The 18,198-nt window shown below is 38.2% G+C and overlaps 1 protein-coding gene across 1 annotated transcript; it reads right to left on the reverse strand.

The window, feature by feature from the left end:
- Positions 1 to 2,284: 2,284 nt before the first annotated feature.
- On the reverse strand, positions 2,285 to 4,449 carry LOC131549613 (THAP domain-containing protein 2-like). Its single transcript, XM_058791954.1, has 4 exons — positions 3,916 to 4,449; positions 3,342 to 3,534; positions 3,106 to 3,195; positions 2,285 to 2,736 (listed from the first exon to the last, which is right to left on the reverse strand). The coding sequence occupies exons 1-4, from the start codon at positions 3,993 to 3,995 to the stop codon at positions 2,458 to 2,460; spliced, it is 642 nt and encodes a 213-aa protein (XP_058647937.1). The 5' UTR covers positions 3,996 to 4,449; the 3' UTR covers positions 2,285 to 2,457.
- Positions 4,450 to 18,198: the final 13,749 nt, after the last annotated feature.

The following is an 18,198-nucleotide window of genomic DNA, read 5'->3' on the forward strand; positions in this document are numbered from 1 at the left end:
TACCTATGGCTATTATTTTATTAATACAGTTGTCTGATTGATTTCATGGCCTCAAGCATTCAGAAATTATGCAAAAGGAAATTAAGCAGTTTTACTACGATAAAACCATGGTTAATTTTTGTAAGGGTTGTGATGTCCACATGTTTTTTGTTGAAGAAATTATAGAGTCTGTGTCATCTATAGCAAAAAGTTGGCCAAACAATTCAAGATTAAGTAGATATTTCAATTAAATGTTTGGTCAATAGCCTATTAAACAAGGATATGATCATCCTGTAAGTGTAACAGTAGAAATGACCAGGCCTCCCTTTGCAGGCATTTGTAATAACATGCAATGTTGAAAAAAAAAAAAAAAAAACAATAGACCATCACAAAATTTGTAATGGTTTTGCAGGTTATAATGGGACTTTTTAATGGAAACTGTAATGGACCCTGTTGGTCTCTACTGGTAATTGGTCATCTTCCATTGGCTTTTTAAAACCAATAAATCCTAATGGAATATGTCCCAAAACACACTACAGAAAAACATTTTTAATGGTTCAGAATTGATAGTTTGTAATGGTATTTGTGATTTATTTGTGATTCATTTGTGATGGTATTAGAATTATCTGTGATGGTTCTATTGTTTTTTTTGTTTTCTATTGTTTTTTTTTTTTGTTTTTTTTTCAGCAGGGTTGCCTCATTGTTTTTATATAATGCATTTTAAGTTAGGTAATGTTTGTTTTTATAATCACAAAAAAAAAATAAATAGTAATGATATATCTTAATTCTTCTTTGTATATTATTATTTGAAGTAACAAAATTAATTAGTATTTGGTTAATTATTTGCGGTTACCATGGATACAAGATTATTTTTTAAAATATTATTCCATGGCTAACTTTCGTAAGGGAACATGGAAACTCAGAGAGAATATTCGATGCGTTGGTGGTGGTGAAATTATTACCGACATTAAAACACGTTATTAATCTCAACACCCAAAAAGTTTCACAGGATTAAGAATGTAGCCTACCTGAAAGTGACGTAGTTCAGGCTTCGTTTTCATCCTTTATTTATTTATTTATTTATTTTATTTTTATTTTTTTATCTTTTCTTGGCGCCGGATTTCTGATGTCTTTTCGCGGGCATAGTTGTCCATCAATTATGATCATTTGCATTCAGCCGCGAGCAGGCGCGGATGCGGGAATGGCGCATCACGTTTTTTTTTTTTGAGCAACTGGGATGGTGCCCCATAGATATATATATAAACACTAGATACCTCGTACGCGCTGTTGGCCAATGGAGGTCGACGTCCGCACATGGCGGCCATCTTGCCACAGGGTGCTCGCTCACTCGTAACATGGTGTTGTATGAAGCATGTACTTTTTAAATAACCATAACTTGCTCAATTATCTACCGATTTTCAAACGGTTTGATTTGTTATCAACGTCAGAGATGTAGTTATGACACTGCATACATATGAATAATTATAACAATAGACTTCCATATGAAAATATCCTTGCACCGAACCAGTTAGGTGCAATGAATATTACACACATAAAGTATAAGTTAAATAAATATATAGGCTAATATAACTAAGTGTACAGAATGGCGACATGACTTATACACACACACACACACTTTTGTAACATGAATATTACTATTATAATAAAACTATTATAACTATTATAATTAAATTATTACGTTTTCTCTTTCTGCCGGATAACAAGCATCTCTGAACTGACCACATTTCAGCCCTCTAAGTTACTTGATATGACTTTAGAAACACAACTGAGCCCTAGTACCAGGTCTTGTAAAGCTGTGTGCAAAAGCAGATCAATACAGAATGAAAATTAGTACTTTAGACCATTATTTGCCAAGGAATGGTCATGCGTATTGTAAAATGCCCAATGGAAACTCCCCATATAGGACTTTTGGTTACCCAAAATGCATACTGACAATAAAAGGCTTACTGTTTGGCAACCTCTTCGTGTAGAATCATAATGAAATTAAATCAAAGTTAACACTCTGATGTTACTTGTACACTATTTGGATTGTATCTAAGGGGTTCTGATATATAAAATAGAATGAATACACAAAATATGGAATAATTGCACAAAAGTCTCTATTTGTAAACCATTATAAAAGTGTAATTTAGTTGCAAAATATTTACAAATATACAAAAAGAAATACTGTAGAGAGAACTACACTACTGTTAAAGTGGAGAGTGACTTTAAAAACACACTGGCTAATGCCCTTTAAAAAGGACAGTTTTATTATGTTTCTGTCGCATTTTGTTGCTCTGCAATCTGAGGTTTGTAACTTTGGCGATATGGTGCAGCCTTAGCTTCAAAAACAGGTACACAATTAATTTTAAAAGCATATGGTGGTGGCTGTCTATCCCATACTGTGTCTCGCCAATGTGCTCCCCTAGCACAAACACATCCTCTAGACCGATCCTTTTTCGGACAATGTAAACGACCTCAAGCAGCTTGATGGGCTGTGATCGTTTGGTACTGCCTGATGCCTGCCGAATGACCCACTCTGCTGCCCTGACAACCTTCACGGTTCCCTCTGAAGGAATCACCAGACCTCCATTGTTTTTTAAAGCAAGCAGGTGGTAGCTCTGGTCCTTGATGGCAGATGAAGCATGTGTCACCAGGCTGGCACTGCAGACATCGCAGGACAGCTTCTTCAGGGCAAGCAGGCAATGAATACAAGTGGTCAGTGGCCTGCCGCTTCCGGTTCAAACTCCTCTCTCCCTGTTGTTTTTCCAAAAATACAAATTATATATGGAAATTAATAAGTTACTTTAACAATTCAATCTTCACTTTTAGATGATGTGAGCCTTAATACATGTTTAGGTTCTCCAATTCCCCAACAGAAAACACAACAGCATACATTTAAGAAATTAAATGTTGAAGCAAGTGAGATAGCCATTAGTTCTCAAACTTTTTACACAGAGTACCACCTCAAATAATATTGGGCTCTTAGACTACTAACAACATATGTCTTTCTGGGTACCACCAAGATAATGGATTTATTAAAAAAAGACACATGATGTTCTCACTTGTTTGCAACAAGCCATATGAGGATCTCATTTGTTTGACATTCCACATGCAAACACTCACAACATCAGGTTGAGGTACATCCTGAGACAAGTCCATTGGCAGGTTGTCTTCCGCTCTTCTAGAGGTGGTTGTGCTTCTTGTTGCCACCAGCTGAAATAAAGTAAAGAAGTTTTGAGTGTCTAAAATGTGTTGTAATAAACTACACATTATATAACAAAACTAAAGTGACATTTAATCACATATTGATATATCAATCTTATAGACCTTGAATTATTGTTGGCCAATGGTACACATACCCTTTGAAGATGAGCTGGAAAATCGAAAATACTTGGCACAACACCACCTTTAAGCCGGACAGTCTGCCCCGTCCTGTCAAAGTCCTCGCTCCTGAAGTGTTCATTGCAGAGCAGTGTCCTCTTAGAGGCAACAAATCCGTCCCTTCTCAGGGCAAGTTCCCATTGCTTCCTTATCTGTCCAGTTTTGGGAAACCTTAAAAACGTGAGAAATGTACCCAGAAATATAAATTATTGTCTACATTTCCAACCCTTTTTCCTTCTTTCAACATTAAGGGTAAGGACAAAAATACACACCTAACTTATCATACGTTTAGGGTAATTGTATGTAGTCTATGTATGTGTGCGTGTATGTAACTTACTTAAGAATAAGAAAACCACACTAAACAAGTTATAAAAAGATGTGTAAAAAAACATTCAGCGATTGTGTAAACAAACTTTAAAAAGTTTTGGGTCAAAAACAAAACTATTATGTCATAGCCCTGATGTTACTATGTAACAGGACCTGTATTGTACATACATCCACTAAGTAAATAACAATTATCTCAAATATAATCATAATATTGTCATATCTTACAGGTGAAAGGTGATCCCACGGGCTCTCGTTTCGATACCGCGTTCATTGGAGCATCCGTAGGCTGCACAAAAGTCTGGCATCTTCTCTAATAATCCTGTATCTGTCAGTCCTCTGTCGTGTGTGTCATGTGTTCCTGCCTCTTGTGTCCATATTTGGTCTTGTTCCTGTCCTTGTTAAGTGTGATTATTAGTTAAGTCTTGTCCAGCCGTGTTTCAGTAATTATCAGTGTTTGTCATGTGTATTTAGTTCCTGCCTGTTTAGTTAGTGTTTGTCTGGTCTACTCGTTATTCCCCGGTGTTCCTGTCTGTGTGTACCTTGCCTTGTCCTGCCCTGTCCTGATGTCACCATTAAAGACTATTATTTTAAAGTATCTCCTCGTCTGCGTGTTCCTCGTTCCTCCCTGCTGTGTGCACCGTGACAGAAGACCAGACCCAAAACAGTAAGCCCCTTCATCACGTTTTTTTTTTCGTTTATTTTAAGTCTTTTGTTTTGGTTTGTCCTGTCTGTCCCGCGGCATGGAAGTCGCCTCGTCCATCCCGCAGTAGCCCACAGCAAGTGGGCGTGGGAGTTCGGCGGAATCGCCGCGAGTGCCGCGAGTTCAGGGCCGCGCGCTCCTCCGGTCTGCCGCCGGCCGCGGCTTTCTTCACCCCGCCGTTCGCGGGGAGTTCATCGCCGCCGTCCGCGGCTCCTCCGTCCTGTTCACGGGCGGCCGCTCGTGCACGCCGCCGACTACGGGGAAAGCCAACCCGAACGTCGGCGGCTCCCTCCCTTCACGCCGCCGTCCGCGGCTCACCCTAGCCCGCCTGGAAGCGCATGTGGCTAGCTCTGGGGTTGTGGCAAGCCCGCCAGGAGTGCGTACGGCAAGCCCACCTGGAGCGCGTATGGCAAGCCCGGCTGGAGCTCCCGCCCGCCGGCCGCCGCTGACTCAAGCCCGCCGGATGCCGCTGACTCCAGTCCAGACCCGGGTCCCAGTGGAGCAAGTCCACCTGTGACGGCCAGGAGTGCCGTCTTGTCGTGCCCACAGGAACATTTTAACATTACCTTGTCTTGTCTGGTCCGTGGAGACTCGTCTGGGGCAGGCGGCTTCTCTTGTTGTGGCCATGGAGGCCATTCCAGCCGCCTGCCTCCCTGTCGTGGAAGCGGAGGCGGTTGCTGAGGGACCTTGTGAGGGCCCCTGACTCCCTGTCATGCCCAGAAGAAGCCTCAGCTTCCGAGCTGTTCCTGTGGGCTGTCCTGTCTGTGTGTCTGGCCTGTCCTGTCTCTGTCTTGTCCCTGTCTGTTTAGCCCTGGAGGGCTATCCGGTCCTGTCTGTGTGTCTGGCCAGTGTCGTGTCCTGTCTGTTAAGCCCTGGAGGGCTCCTGATACCCCCTGGATTCCCCAAGGAAATTTTGGGGGGGGGTAGTAGAGCTCTGGGGTAGGGTGGGCGGGCGAAGAATGTGGCCATGGCCACGAAGACCATCCGCCATGGCCGCCTGAGCTCCCTGCTCCGCCATGGCCGCCTGAGCTCCCAGCTCTGCCATGGCCACGAAGACCATCCGCCATGGCCGCCTGAGCTCCCTGCTCCGCCATGGCCACGAAGATCATCTGCCATGGCCTCCTGAGCTCCCTGCCCTGCCATGGCCTCTGTCTGTTCCACTCTGGAGGTCCCCGTCCTGTGTTCCTGTCCATGTCTGTCCTGAGGGGCCTCCAGAGTGCCCACCCCCCCTCCCTGGTGGAACTGTTACGGCGCGGGTCGCGCCTTTCGGGAGGGGGGAGTACTGTCACGTCCTCTGTCGTGTGTGTCATGTGTTCCTGCCTCTTGTGTCCATATTTGGTCTTGTTCCTGTCCTTGTTAAGTGTGATTATTAGTTAAGTCTTGTCCAGCCGTGTTTCAGTAATTATCAGTGATTGTCATGTGTATTTAGTTCCTGCCTGTTTAGTTAGTGTTTGTCTGGTCTACTCGTTATTCCCCGGTGTTCCTGTCTGTGTGTACCTTGCCTTGTCCTGCCCTGTCCTGATGTCACCATTAAAGACTATTATTTTGAAGTATCTCCTCGTCTGCGTGTTCCTCGTTCCTCCCTGCTGTGTGCACCGTGACAGTATCATAATGCAAGATGTTTTTAACTAACCAACCTGATTGAAAATCATGTGCAACTTGAGTTATATTTAAAAGAAAACGTTAGCTAAGCTTATTGTTATTGGCCAGCAACTAACTACAAACACATCAACAAATATTGTACTTTTGACAAAAGAGATTAGTAAAATCATTATTGGTGTCAGTAAATACTTTATAATCGAACAGCACGATTGTGATCTCTGCCTTGATAACTTGCGCGCAAGTAACATTAGCCGTGATACACAACTATGCTGCACGATTAAGTCGTTTTTCGAAAAGAAAATCTGCAATTTCAACGTTACAGCATTCAGAATTATAGCCACGTTAATAACGTTTGTAAGAAACCAAACCGTTTGTAAATCCGTCAAGATTTCAGCGAGAGAAGATTTATGTTCGTGCTGATCACTCATCTTACTTCAGATACCTCAGAACTTGCCAGAAAGCTTCCCTGTGGCAAGATGGCCGCCCTATGATGCCGGAAGTGACTCCGCCTTAAGAGATCTAGTGTTTATATATATATCTATGGGTGCCCCCCCCCGGGGGTTGGTGCCCTACGCAAACTGCGTACTCTGCGTATAGGGAGCGCCAGTACTGTTTAGGAATAAGTAGAATGATTATTCATTTTGGTTAAGGGATTTGAACACACCCCTAAGTATTAATCTGCTGTTACTTCCCCTGTGAATATGAAGTGTGCTTAAATGTGTTGAATATACACTTGCACTTCAAATTCCATTAGTATATTTTAAAGGGGTCATCGGCTGCCCATTTTCCACAGGTTGATATGATTCTTTAGGGTCTTAATGAAAAGTCTATAACATACTTTGGTTAAAATTTCTCAATGGTAGTGTAAAAAACACCCTTTTTACTCTGTCAAAATCAGCTCTGTTTTCAGCAAGCCATTCTACTCCATGCTGCATTAAATGCTAATGAGCTCTGCTGACCCCACCCCTCTCTTCTGTGGGGTGATGAACAGACTGTAAACTTCAGCCACAAAACTTGCTAACTAGGATATATTAGGAAAGGCGATTTGCAAAGATTCATAAAAAAACCCTTATACTCACTTCTTCTGTAGGTGAAGCTGGATCACAAATGATTCGTGCGAACATAAATGCATTTAGGTAGATCGGGGATCGGTGCATTCCCTTCAAAAATGAAAGTAACGTTAATCCTCTGCATCTTCAGCGGCTAAGATGTCGGGAGTAAACGACGACTGATATGCCCATTATTAGATCCAACAACAAAACACCTCAATCGCTTAATCGGAGACATTGTCTTCCCCTGCACCGGAGTCAACACAATGGCGGACAGCTCTTAGCTCTAAGGTAAGACGGTCTTGTCAATCAACTATCGTGGGAGCGGCCTGCACATAACTACTTCATTCTGACAGGAATCTCAGAACAGCCTGATTTGAGAAAGGGGATTTTAAAATAGGGATTTAAAAAAAAAAAAAAAAACACTGGGTGGATTTTTATCATTATAGGGTGGATGTGTACACACACTTCCAACAAACATTTATGTTCAAACAACATGCAAAGTGAATTTTGCATCCGATGACCCCTTTAAAGCACTGTACTTGCAGATAATATAATATTAATGCAATAAAAGGCCAATTAACACTTTCATGACAGTTTCTTAAACGTTAATGGCAAATTAATTTACTTTAAAGAACATTTAAATCACTGTTTTAATCATCTTTTGTCATAAGACGTACACTTATTTTAAAGTTGACTAAGCACACATAAAGTACTTGATTAACATTTTGACTGTCATTTGATATATTAATATTGCCAATAATTGTTGTTTTTGACAATATCTCTGGCTCATCAGTACAAGATCATCATCTTTCGACATAACCCAGCAAGGGGAGGTTATTGCGGGGCAGACAGCACATTGCCTGTTACGTCGTTTGGGCTGCCTTGTTGAGTGCAGTGGCTCTGAGAACATTATATTTCACACACTTAAAGCTCCTTTATTTTCCAAATATAATAGGATTAGTCCAACGAATCGTTCTGTTTGTAATGCGTACCCAACCGAAAGCCTCGTACTGAATGGTTTAATACGAATACGTGTATCATTACACCCCTTATATATATATATATATATATATATATATGTACACACACGCACACACACACAAAGACAAATAATAATAATAAAAAAAAAAAATGGTATAATGTTTTCCACATTTAAATAAGACCTTCTAACATGAATTCACTGATAGCCCTTTGGGACAAAAGCATCTGCTAAATGAATAAATGTAAGTGAATGAATGATGCAAATGTTTTTTAACATTGCTATGTGGAAATATTTGGCAGCAATACACTTTCCTTCTTTAGGGAATTTCACTAAAATAAATGAATAAATAAATACACAAACAACTGCATTAATGTTTCCAGCTAATGTTTTCATTTAATACCGTTTCAGCTAATACCATTGTGCCCCAGTACTGCTAATGTCACGAATCCTGTTCATGGTCTTCCGTCCACTCGCCATCGGAGGTTGCCCTTCCATCATATTGACCTCACACCACACAGACTCTTACATGTCACTCCGGACTACAGTTCCCATGATCCATTGCACTGATTGCACACACACACACACACACACAGCCGAATGCACTGATTACACATACACAGCTGAATCCATTCAGACAGGCTTTATAAGCCTTGGACTTCCTCTTTCAGATCGGTGAGTATGTTCTAGTGTTTAGCACTCTCCTAGTGTTAGCTGCCTTACCGAGTCATTCCATGTTTATGTTTAGTCTCCAGTATTGTCTAGTGTTTATCACTCACCAAGTGTTAGCTACTTTACCAAGCCATTCCGCATTTATTTTCTGTTTAGTCTCTAGTATTGTTCTGCATTTATCACTCACCAAGTGATAACTGCTTTACAGAGCCTAGTTTCTAGGTTTCTAGTTTAGTCTTGTCTTTTCATGTTGCCTTGTTTCCTGATTCCTGCCTGTGTTCCTTGGATTAACCCTTGTTTCATCGCTCGGACTCTTTGTTCCTCGTCTGGATTATTGCTCACGTTATCGGACTACCCCTCTTGTCAAGGCCTGTGGATGTTGTTTACAGATCGAAGACCCACGTTTTTTCCTAGGAATACTCGTGTCTTGCCCGTGCCATACTTGTTTGCTGTTGTTTGACCCTGCCTCTGTTATGACCATGTTTCATAATAAAAGCTTGTACATGGATCCGCACGTCTTGCGTCTCATCTGCCCTGTTACAGCTAATAACACACTGGAGTCATTTCCTTTACCACGGATGTATTTGCATTTATCATGCTGTTAATGTAAACCAGCATGTCAGAGGTTTATCACTCTTATTATACCCCTAAAGAGCTTCTCATCATTAGTGAGAAGTCTTCCCTGCATTTCTTGGAATCATCGATTTTGCACATCAGGTGATTTTGCAGAATTTGCCAGAAACGCATAGTAAAATAATTCTTTATCTAAGCATTTTACCAATAGTCTTCCTTTAAAAACTAATTATTCTATTCAATATAAAGCTTTAGTTAAACAAAGTATATTAATTATGATAATTCAGTGAGCCCTGTCATTAAAAGAATAGTTTCCCTAAATGTACTTTTTTTTTTTTGCTTTTTTTGAGAAATTCAGTTATTTTCATTCATCTATCTGTCAGTCTGTAAACAAGCACAATATAAGTATCATAAAAGTAGACCATATGTCTTCTAACGTGATATGATAGCTTTGTGTGAGAAACAGACTGATAGTTAAGTTTCGAAAAAGAGCTGCATGAAGTTTTTCTTTTTGTGTTTGACGGGGGAAAAAAAATTAAAATAGCATGAGGGTTTGAAACCACACAATTATGAAAAAATAACGACATAGTTGTCTTTTATAAGTGAGCTAATCCTAAAAAAGTGGTGAAATTCCACATAATAATATACAACTCTGAAGAGATAAATACAAATGCAAATATAACTGCAGAATGCATAATCCAGATACGTTTAGAAACTGCTTCCAACTCAAATAAGTCTCCTATGGGGACTGAAGAAGTAGTCATGCATTACTTGTTCTTCATTCAGAAAGGCCTCTTGGCACCCTTCCCAATTCAGAACATTAAAAATCTCTCTCTCTCTTCTCATTGCAGTGCCCTGGATTCAATATTTAAAGCACTTCAACACAAATAGGCCCTCCATCATTGCTAAGGTAGGCGAAAGTTCAGACAACTGCCTGGTGTTTGGCCTGATAAATGAACACCCTTGGCATTTACCCGGGGACGGGAACTCGAATGAGAATAATCCATGTTCTGGAGGGAGAATGTCCTCAGTGTTCAAGGCTGATTCCACATGATGGGAAAGTGAAAGTGACCTACTAATTTCTTTATGCAAGATTAGGGGATATTGAAATGATGCAAACACAAGATAAACCAAGGATAGTCCAAAATGCACAATGGAGGGCTTGCGTCCTGCAGAGTTTAGCTCTAAAACACTTGCCTGGAAGCTTCTTGTAATCCTGAAGACCTTGATTAGATGGTTCAGGTGTGTTTATTTAGCATTCAAAGTTAAACTCTGCAGGATGGTGGTCCTCCAGGAGCAGGATTAGACAGTGCTGCCCTAATTAAAGTCACAATGAAATGCTGTTTGCATTTGCACCTCCATAATCTGATGTATTTCAGAGCGAAACAGGATATTCAACAAGAAAATAAGGTAAGGTGATAATTGATTATATCCACTGGGAACTGATTGGATGTCAAAATGTAGCTGATATACAAGAAAGTGGTGGAATTGTATTAGCCGGAAAGGAAAAACACTGCAGAGGTGAAGTGAAGCAAGTTATTAGATCTAATAAAAGATTTGGAATACCTTTATGGAAAATACATAGATGAATCATGCACAGGAACTTGTCTGTTTGCATGTTATGTTGACTAAGGCTTGAACTGTACAAAAAATAGTTTGTAGGTCACAGAGAGCATAAATGCACAAATTATGCAGAAAAAGCTTCAACAGGGGTTTTTAAATGTTCAAGTAACCGCAAAAGTTACATTACAAACAGTCAGAAAGCATACATTCACATGGCACCGGAAAGACGCTGTCAAATAGAAGTCATGTGCAACTTTTTTTTTTAGACTCAGTGTCAGCTGGCACTTGACAAGATGTAGCCTACCGTTCAAATGTTTGGGGACGGTAAGATTTTTTAATGTGTCTGAAAGTCTCTTCTGCTCACCAAGGCTGCATTTATTTGATCAAAAATACAGTAAAATATTTTAAAATATTATTTTAATATAATATAATAATATATATATATATATATATATATATATATATATATATATATATATATATATATATATATATTTTTTTTTTTTTTTTTTTTTACTTGTCACATGATCCTTCTGGAATCATTCTAATATGCTTATTTGCTGCTCAAGACACATTTCTGATTATCAATGTTTTTGATGTGCTGCCTAATTTGTGGAAACTGATATATATATAATTTCTTTTTTTTTTCTAAGAATTATTTGATAAATAGAAAGTTGAAAAGAAGAGCATTTACTTAAAATAATAATAATAATAATAATAATAATAATAATACATACTGACCCAAAACTTTTGAACAGTAGGACTTTGAAGAATGTTATTAGTTAAAACTTGATTATAGATATACATATTACATATATACCACAAAAATAGTGTTTTGTTTAAAAAGTTTACTCTGATGTTGTTCTTTTTCTGAAGATTTGGAATATAGTACACTGTACTGCAAAGTCTTATGATAGGCTATGGTGCTTTTGCATGAAAAATATAATAATCATAGTAGTATTTAATAAAAAAATAAATTGAAAAAAATGTTCAGCAGATGAAGAAAATCATGCAGGTTTGGAATAATATGAGGGTGAACTTGTACATTTAAGAACACCGTTAAAACAGAGCAAAAATATAATTTTAGAATTTAGAATTTTAGTGCATCAGCAAACCGTGGATATAAACTGTAGATGAGTCCATATTACAGTTAAAAAAGAAAGAACACTAAACCCTATTCATTTTTTGTGGAAAGTGAAAGATTACTTGCATCTCTTTATAGTCGGATCTCCACCTAAACAGCAATTTCAAAGCACACCACAGCCGTGGCAAATTGAATATATGCGAGGCATCTAGCAAATGTTTAACCGTATGACCTTTATCAAAAGTAATTTCCAACAAGAGACTTTATCATAGTCCTCAAGGAGCTCCATGCATAATACAGCGTCAGCTAATGGGGTTCATGAGTTATTTCTCTGCAGTATTTTCCTATGATGAACTCCATCCCATCAAAGTGAAGCATAAAAATGGGCAACGGACCAGCCCGACCCCACGTGTTCCAATAAGCTAGTGTTTGTCACGTCACACATTTTACATTCCAAATGATAGACTGCACCTTGTCATCCACGTGAATAATTGGCCGAGCATCAGAACCACAGAAAAGGTTAATTAAAATGGCATTATGGGCCATAGGGATCTATTAGAAATGCCATGATGGTTCGGCTGGATTTTATTTAAAGCTTCCATCTTGACGATTGAATAGAGACCAATACAGCCACGCCTCTCTACACTGTGAGGTTTTGTGTGAAAATAAGGTCATATTGTAGTTTGCATGGCAGTTATTGGTGATAAGACTGAGTAAATCCAATATTAACGTAATCTTTACCCCATTGGCCTTTAAAATCAGTCCGTCAATGAATAGGACACGTCCTGGCCTCTCATAGACCTGAAGTCCATTGCGATTTATCACATAATCATGTTTCAACCACTGAGCCATTCTGTTTGACAGACTACAATTCTCTAATTGTACTCAGGGCTGGAGAAATGGAAGCCTTTGATAACTGTGATTGCGCCCAGTACGAAATGAAATTAATTAAAACCGCCTCGATAGGAGGCTCGTTATTAGGTCCGACTTGTTTTCATTTCTTTGCTTCCTTTGTAACACAATAGATGGCACTTCTATTCAATGACAAAACAATCGGGTCTACTGTATCTACTGTCTGCATGTGGGAAAGTTAATTTTACCCTTTGTGCCTACAAGATATGTTATGCACATATGTTTCTGATCATGTTCCAATAGATTAAACTCCATTTTTTACAACGTTAATTAATTCTGACTTCGTGACAGCAACTCCCAAGTGTTCTTTATTTTATTATTTTTTAAATTATTTTTTTTAAACAGACCACAACTACACAAATTCTTGACATGACAGGAATTAATTAAACTTATTATTTTTTTATTTTTGTAGTTTGAAGTTGCCAGATTTCATGCATTAAATATTGTGGCTGGAAATGGGAACACAACATATACTGCTTCTTGAACTACTCAGTAACACTTTCCAGTAGAGGAAGTTTCTGTTTTTTGTTTTTGTTTGTTTTGTTTTTTTTTAACCTGAATTAATGCACTGGGTATCATGAACTAACAACAAACAATTTTAAGCATTTATTAATATTGGTTAATGTTCATTTTTAACATTTCAAGTTCATGCATTACAAACAAACATGAGCAAACTGAGCTATATTTAAAGTTAACTTTAACCTAGAATAAAATTCTTCTAGATTATGGTACCTAATGTATCAACTATTTTGAACAAACCTTAGTGTTTGATGTTATAAGTTAACTGAAATTATGCATCCTGTTTGCTACCGGAAATTATTTTCAGAAGCTGAATCTGAATATAAAAATCATGAAAATCATGAAAAAGTGCACAATCGTACTAAAAACACATTGATCGTTTACTAACTTACTCTTCTTTAAAGTATTTTTGCCATAACAGTAATTGCTAAATTTTACAGTAGAAGATAGTTTATCTAATGTCTGATACAGTGCCCCTTCTGGCTGAGAATACAATTGCACTGCATTATAAATTGCATTCTGATGTATTTCAGAACCAACAATGTGTGAAATTAAGCTTGTTTAGTGACAGTAGAAGCATATGCATTCACTTACTTTAGGTTTTGTATGCAGGTCTAAAACAAATTATTCTAATCCAAGATAAACCAATGAGACACTTAGCTAGGAAAAATATGAACTATTGGTGCACTGCATCATTTCATAAGAAAGAAATCCATTTACTTGAGTAAGCTTTTTTGTCTTTGCTGCAATGACACATACTTCCTAACATTGAGAGCAATGTATGATTATTATAAACATGTTCTGAATTCATGGGTTGTTTGTAATTTCTGCCAAGAGGCATGTATTTAATCATCAAACAGTGTGAGGCAGCAATGAGCACAGCCGTTTATCAGCATCAGGCAACATATAGAGTCATTCTGAACGACACCCTCAACACAAACCTCATTCATGACAGACACCAAATATTTCATTCTAGCACTCTATACTTATTACATTTCCATTTCCATAATCCCCTAAGGGAAACTCATTATAATGTTTTATTCATTGATGCACCACCCTTAAGCATTTAATAAAAATCACACACTTTCCCAATAAACACCACTGGAAGTGCGGTTTCACCTCTTATTCTCAAACGATCCTTGAACATTTACATTTACATTCTCAGCAGATATCACCTTAACAAAAAAAAAATTACAATATAGCACAAAAATCAGGTTATTGGCAATTACCAGGAGATGAGAATGCACAATGCATTCCAAGTTTAAGTATGTCTGCCTAACAAACATCACTAATAAGCCTACAACAGATGCAAATCCATTCAACTTATATCACCACTAAACTAACATGCCGCAGTTTTGTACCTATTAAAATACTACAGATGTGTCTAAAGAAAAGCTGTCGATAAGAACAGGACATACTGTATGTAGTGCATGTATGGAGCGGATTACATATGTTGTGTCTAGATTGAATTCCAGCGTATAAATCTGAGCAAATAACCAACACCACTCTACGAACACTATCATATTTTAGCCAAAATTGATTGGTATATATATACTGTATATCATCCATGTCTCGCCAGATTACCTGAAATGGTTATATCATTTCACTTGCTTGGTTGAACACGGTATGTGTTCACTGAGCTGCTGCAATATCAGTATAGTGCTTAAAATATCGTTTATGTAGCACATAACTAAATCTGTGAATGTTAATCTCTTCAATAGGGTTACTATTGTATACCGTGGTGTCAGAGTCATTCAGTCGAGAACTGCTAGTGAATGAAAAGCTCCAGAAAATGTAGGCTGTGAAAAGTGCCCTTGACCATAGTACACGATCGTTGAAGAACAAAAAGATAGCTGATGCACCATTTTTAAGATCCTCAGATTGCACATTGGTGGAACATTCTGGTGGAACCCCAGTTCTTTGAGGAAATTCTATAATGTAACTCATATGTTCCTGCAAGAACTCCATAGCAGCTCCTACAATAACATGTAGGACAAAGGGAAGGTTTTGAGGTGGTAGAAATATCTACTGAACTCCACTGAAAATGTTTATCTGAGGCACCTTCAAAAGGCAGCTAATAGTTCTCCAGATGGTTCTGGGGGTCTTAATCTGAGGAAACCTGACTTGTGGCTCGGTTTGTTTAAAATGTAGAAGCCATAACATATTGAATGGGCAAGAAGCATAGTCAGTGGAGAAGCTTTTGTGGTGTCAGGGTACAAGAGAAGTAATAGCACCAACCAGATAAAGATGAAATCAAATGGAAACAAACCAAAAAAGCTAGCTTTCTTGCTGAACAGGCATACATAGGGTTATGTAAATACATTGCAATTTAGTTTCAATTAACTAATTAATTTCAGTATTACTGTAACTCAGATTTCATTACAGATATTTTGGTTGTCATTAACAAGGCCAAATCATAAGTGCTTACTACTATTGTCCAACTATCACTCAGCGATAGACCTTGCTGATATATTGATCTGTTTGCATAAATGGAAACTAAACTTTGTCAACTTAGTTGTCCATGGTTGCATATTACTCACAGATGTTCCTATTTTCAGACTCTTTTTCATTTGGTGTCCATCCTATGGACAGTCTTTCCTGGTGAAACAAAGTCATTTCTTATATACTGTACAAAAGCACGGTGGCGTTACCAGCACAGGTGTTGTACCACAAAGCTGTCAAATGAGATCAAGAGCATTTGAAGAAGTTCTAGCCTAATGGGAATTGCATATGTGATTTATTCAAGACTGACCTGTAGAGAATAGCTTTCTTAATCCACCGCAGCTGTGCTCACAACGGTCCCAGACACCATAGTCTCATCAGTAGGATCTCTGAGAATTGCTCTGGTCTCATCTGTTAGAGCAGGGGTGGGCAAACTTGACCCTTCCAGGCCACTTTTCTTCAGAGTTTAGCTCCAACCCTAATCAAACACACCTGAACCAGCTAATCATTGTCTTCAAGACTACTAGAAGGCTACAGGCAGGTGAGTTTTATCAGGGTTGGATCAAATCTCTGCAGGAAAGTGGCCTGAAAGGACCAAGTTTGCCCATCACTGTGTTAGAGGTATGAGAGACAGTTATACAGGAGGGGTGACTGCTTTCAGTCCAAATGGAGAAACAGTGCAGAGTCTGAACTTTATAATTAACTAAAGGCCATTCCAATTCTGCAAGGATGTGATGCCCTAACTCTAAAGGAGGCTTCATATGGGATCAGTCTGATGCTATAAAGGCACTGACCTTCAAATGGAATTGTGTGGAAGACAGATATTTTAGTTAATAACAGATAATGACAGTTCATGAACACAAATGCTCTTTCAAACCGCTCGATATGCCTTGTCTGTCTCTTTAATATGCCCTGCGTTCAGGTTTAAAGGTAAATTCACATACTACAATACTATACTATTTTGTGCATTGTAGATTATTTATTAAAACCAAGTAAAATCCCAAAGTTTCATCAAGTTTATACTGTATATTAACCATATTTTTAAATTAATTTATTCAGTAATACAAGCAATAAGCTACATGTACACTACACCACTAATACTATAATGTTTTGTTCATCATTTATTAATGTGTGTTTATTAATGTATTTTTGTGTGTGTGTGTGTGTGTGTGTGTGTGTGTGTGTGTGTATTAGGGATGCGTGGTATACCGGTACTGGAAAATTACCGGTATATATTATGTTTCAAACGGTACGATATCATAATTTTGCTCAATTCGGTATTTCATACGCTGCTGTTGCGAAGTGCACCTGTAGGTGGCAGTGCTTCCCAAATTGCTCCGCAACCGGTAAACGTGACAACAGAACAACGCGATCAAACAGATGAAACTCTATAAACGCACCCAAAATTAATAAATAAAGAGAACAGTAGAAGTGAAATATGGCATTACTTTGCATTCAAAACAGATGACAAAGGTGAACGAACTGGCCTTACTGCACCTGTATGCAAGCGTTGCTATAAATCATGTGTTGCCACAGGAGGCAACACATCAAACCTTTTTAAGCATTTGTCGCTTGCTCATCCTGATCTTTTCAGAGAATTAAGAGATCGACAGGTGAGTGCATCATTCATAAATTCAGATTTAATTTTAACTTATTTACAACTGATCAACGCACATACAGATGTGATACAGTAAGCGCAAATGTGCATGTGTGACACGCTAGAACCAGTGAAGTTTTGGTCACGTAATATATGCACTTGCATTTCATACAATCGAATATTACTTGAATTTGAATTAAGCAAGAGTTTTACTATATTAATTTTAGTATCAATAATATGAAGGGAATGTTTCTGCCGCGCTGCCGACCGCTAATATAAAGCAGCCGAGAGAGCGAGTGAGATTTATATTTAATGCTTTTTCTTTGGCTATCTGAGGCTGAAATCTGAAAACAATCTGAGAGAGAGAGAAATAATAACGTGATTTTGAATATTACTTTGACTGTTAGAATAACACTTTACAATAAAGCAACATTTGTTGCATTAATTGCGTTACTTCAGTTGTTTTGTTTTTTCCTCCAAACTCAGTCAAAATGTAACCTATATTCCCGGTAGGTTTGTTACATTTTGAGACATTTTGTTTGCACTATGCGTTTGAACTGAAAAGATAAGAAGATTTGAATATATTTTCATTTTATTATTTCAGTTATATATATTTTTTTCTCCAATATCAAAATGTAGCCTATATTCCCTGTAGGTTTTTTGTTACGGTTTGATACAAAGGTAATAAGATATGAATCTGTTTTTATTATTATTATTTTAATAAAATTGTTTTCAATTCACTTATGTTTTGAGGCTGGATATTTGTCACCTATGGTATCGATTTAGTATCGATACCGAGGTATTACATTCTGG

Source organism: Onychostoma macrolepis, chromosome 01 (genome assembly GCF_012432095.1).
Source record: "Onychostoma macrolepis isolate SWU-2019 chromosome 01, ASM1243209v1, whole genome shotgun sequence".
Lineage (NCBI taxonomy): Eukaryota > Metazoa > Chordata > Actinopteri > Cypriniformes > Cyprinidae > Onychostoma > Onychostoma macrolepis.

Excerpts from the sequence above, each read along its gene's own strand:
- LOC131549613 (XM_058791954.1), bottom strand. The coding sequence starts at position 3,995 with ATGCCAGACTTTTGTGCAGCCTACGGATGCTCCAATGAACGCGGTATC. Across the intron at positions 3,535-3,915 it reads CGTGGGATCACCTTTCACCT|GTTTCCCAAAACTGGACAGA; the intron begins GTAAGATATGAC and ends CACGTTTTTAAG. Across the intron at positions 2,737-3,105 it reads ATGTACCTCAACCTGATGTT|GGAGAGAGGAGTTTGAACCG; the intron begins GTGAGTGTTTGC and ends GAAAAACAACAG.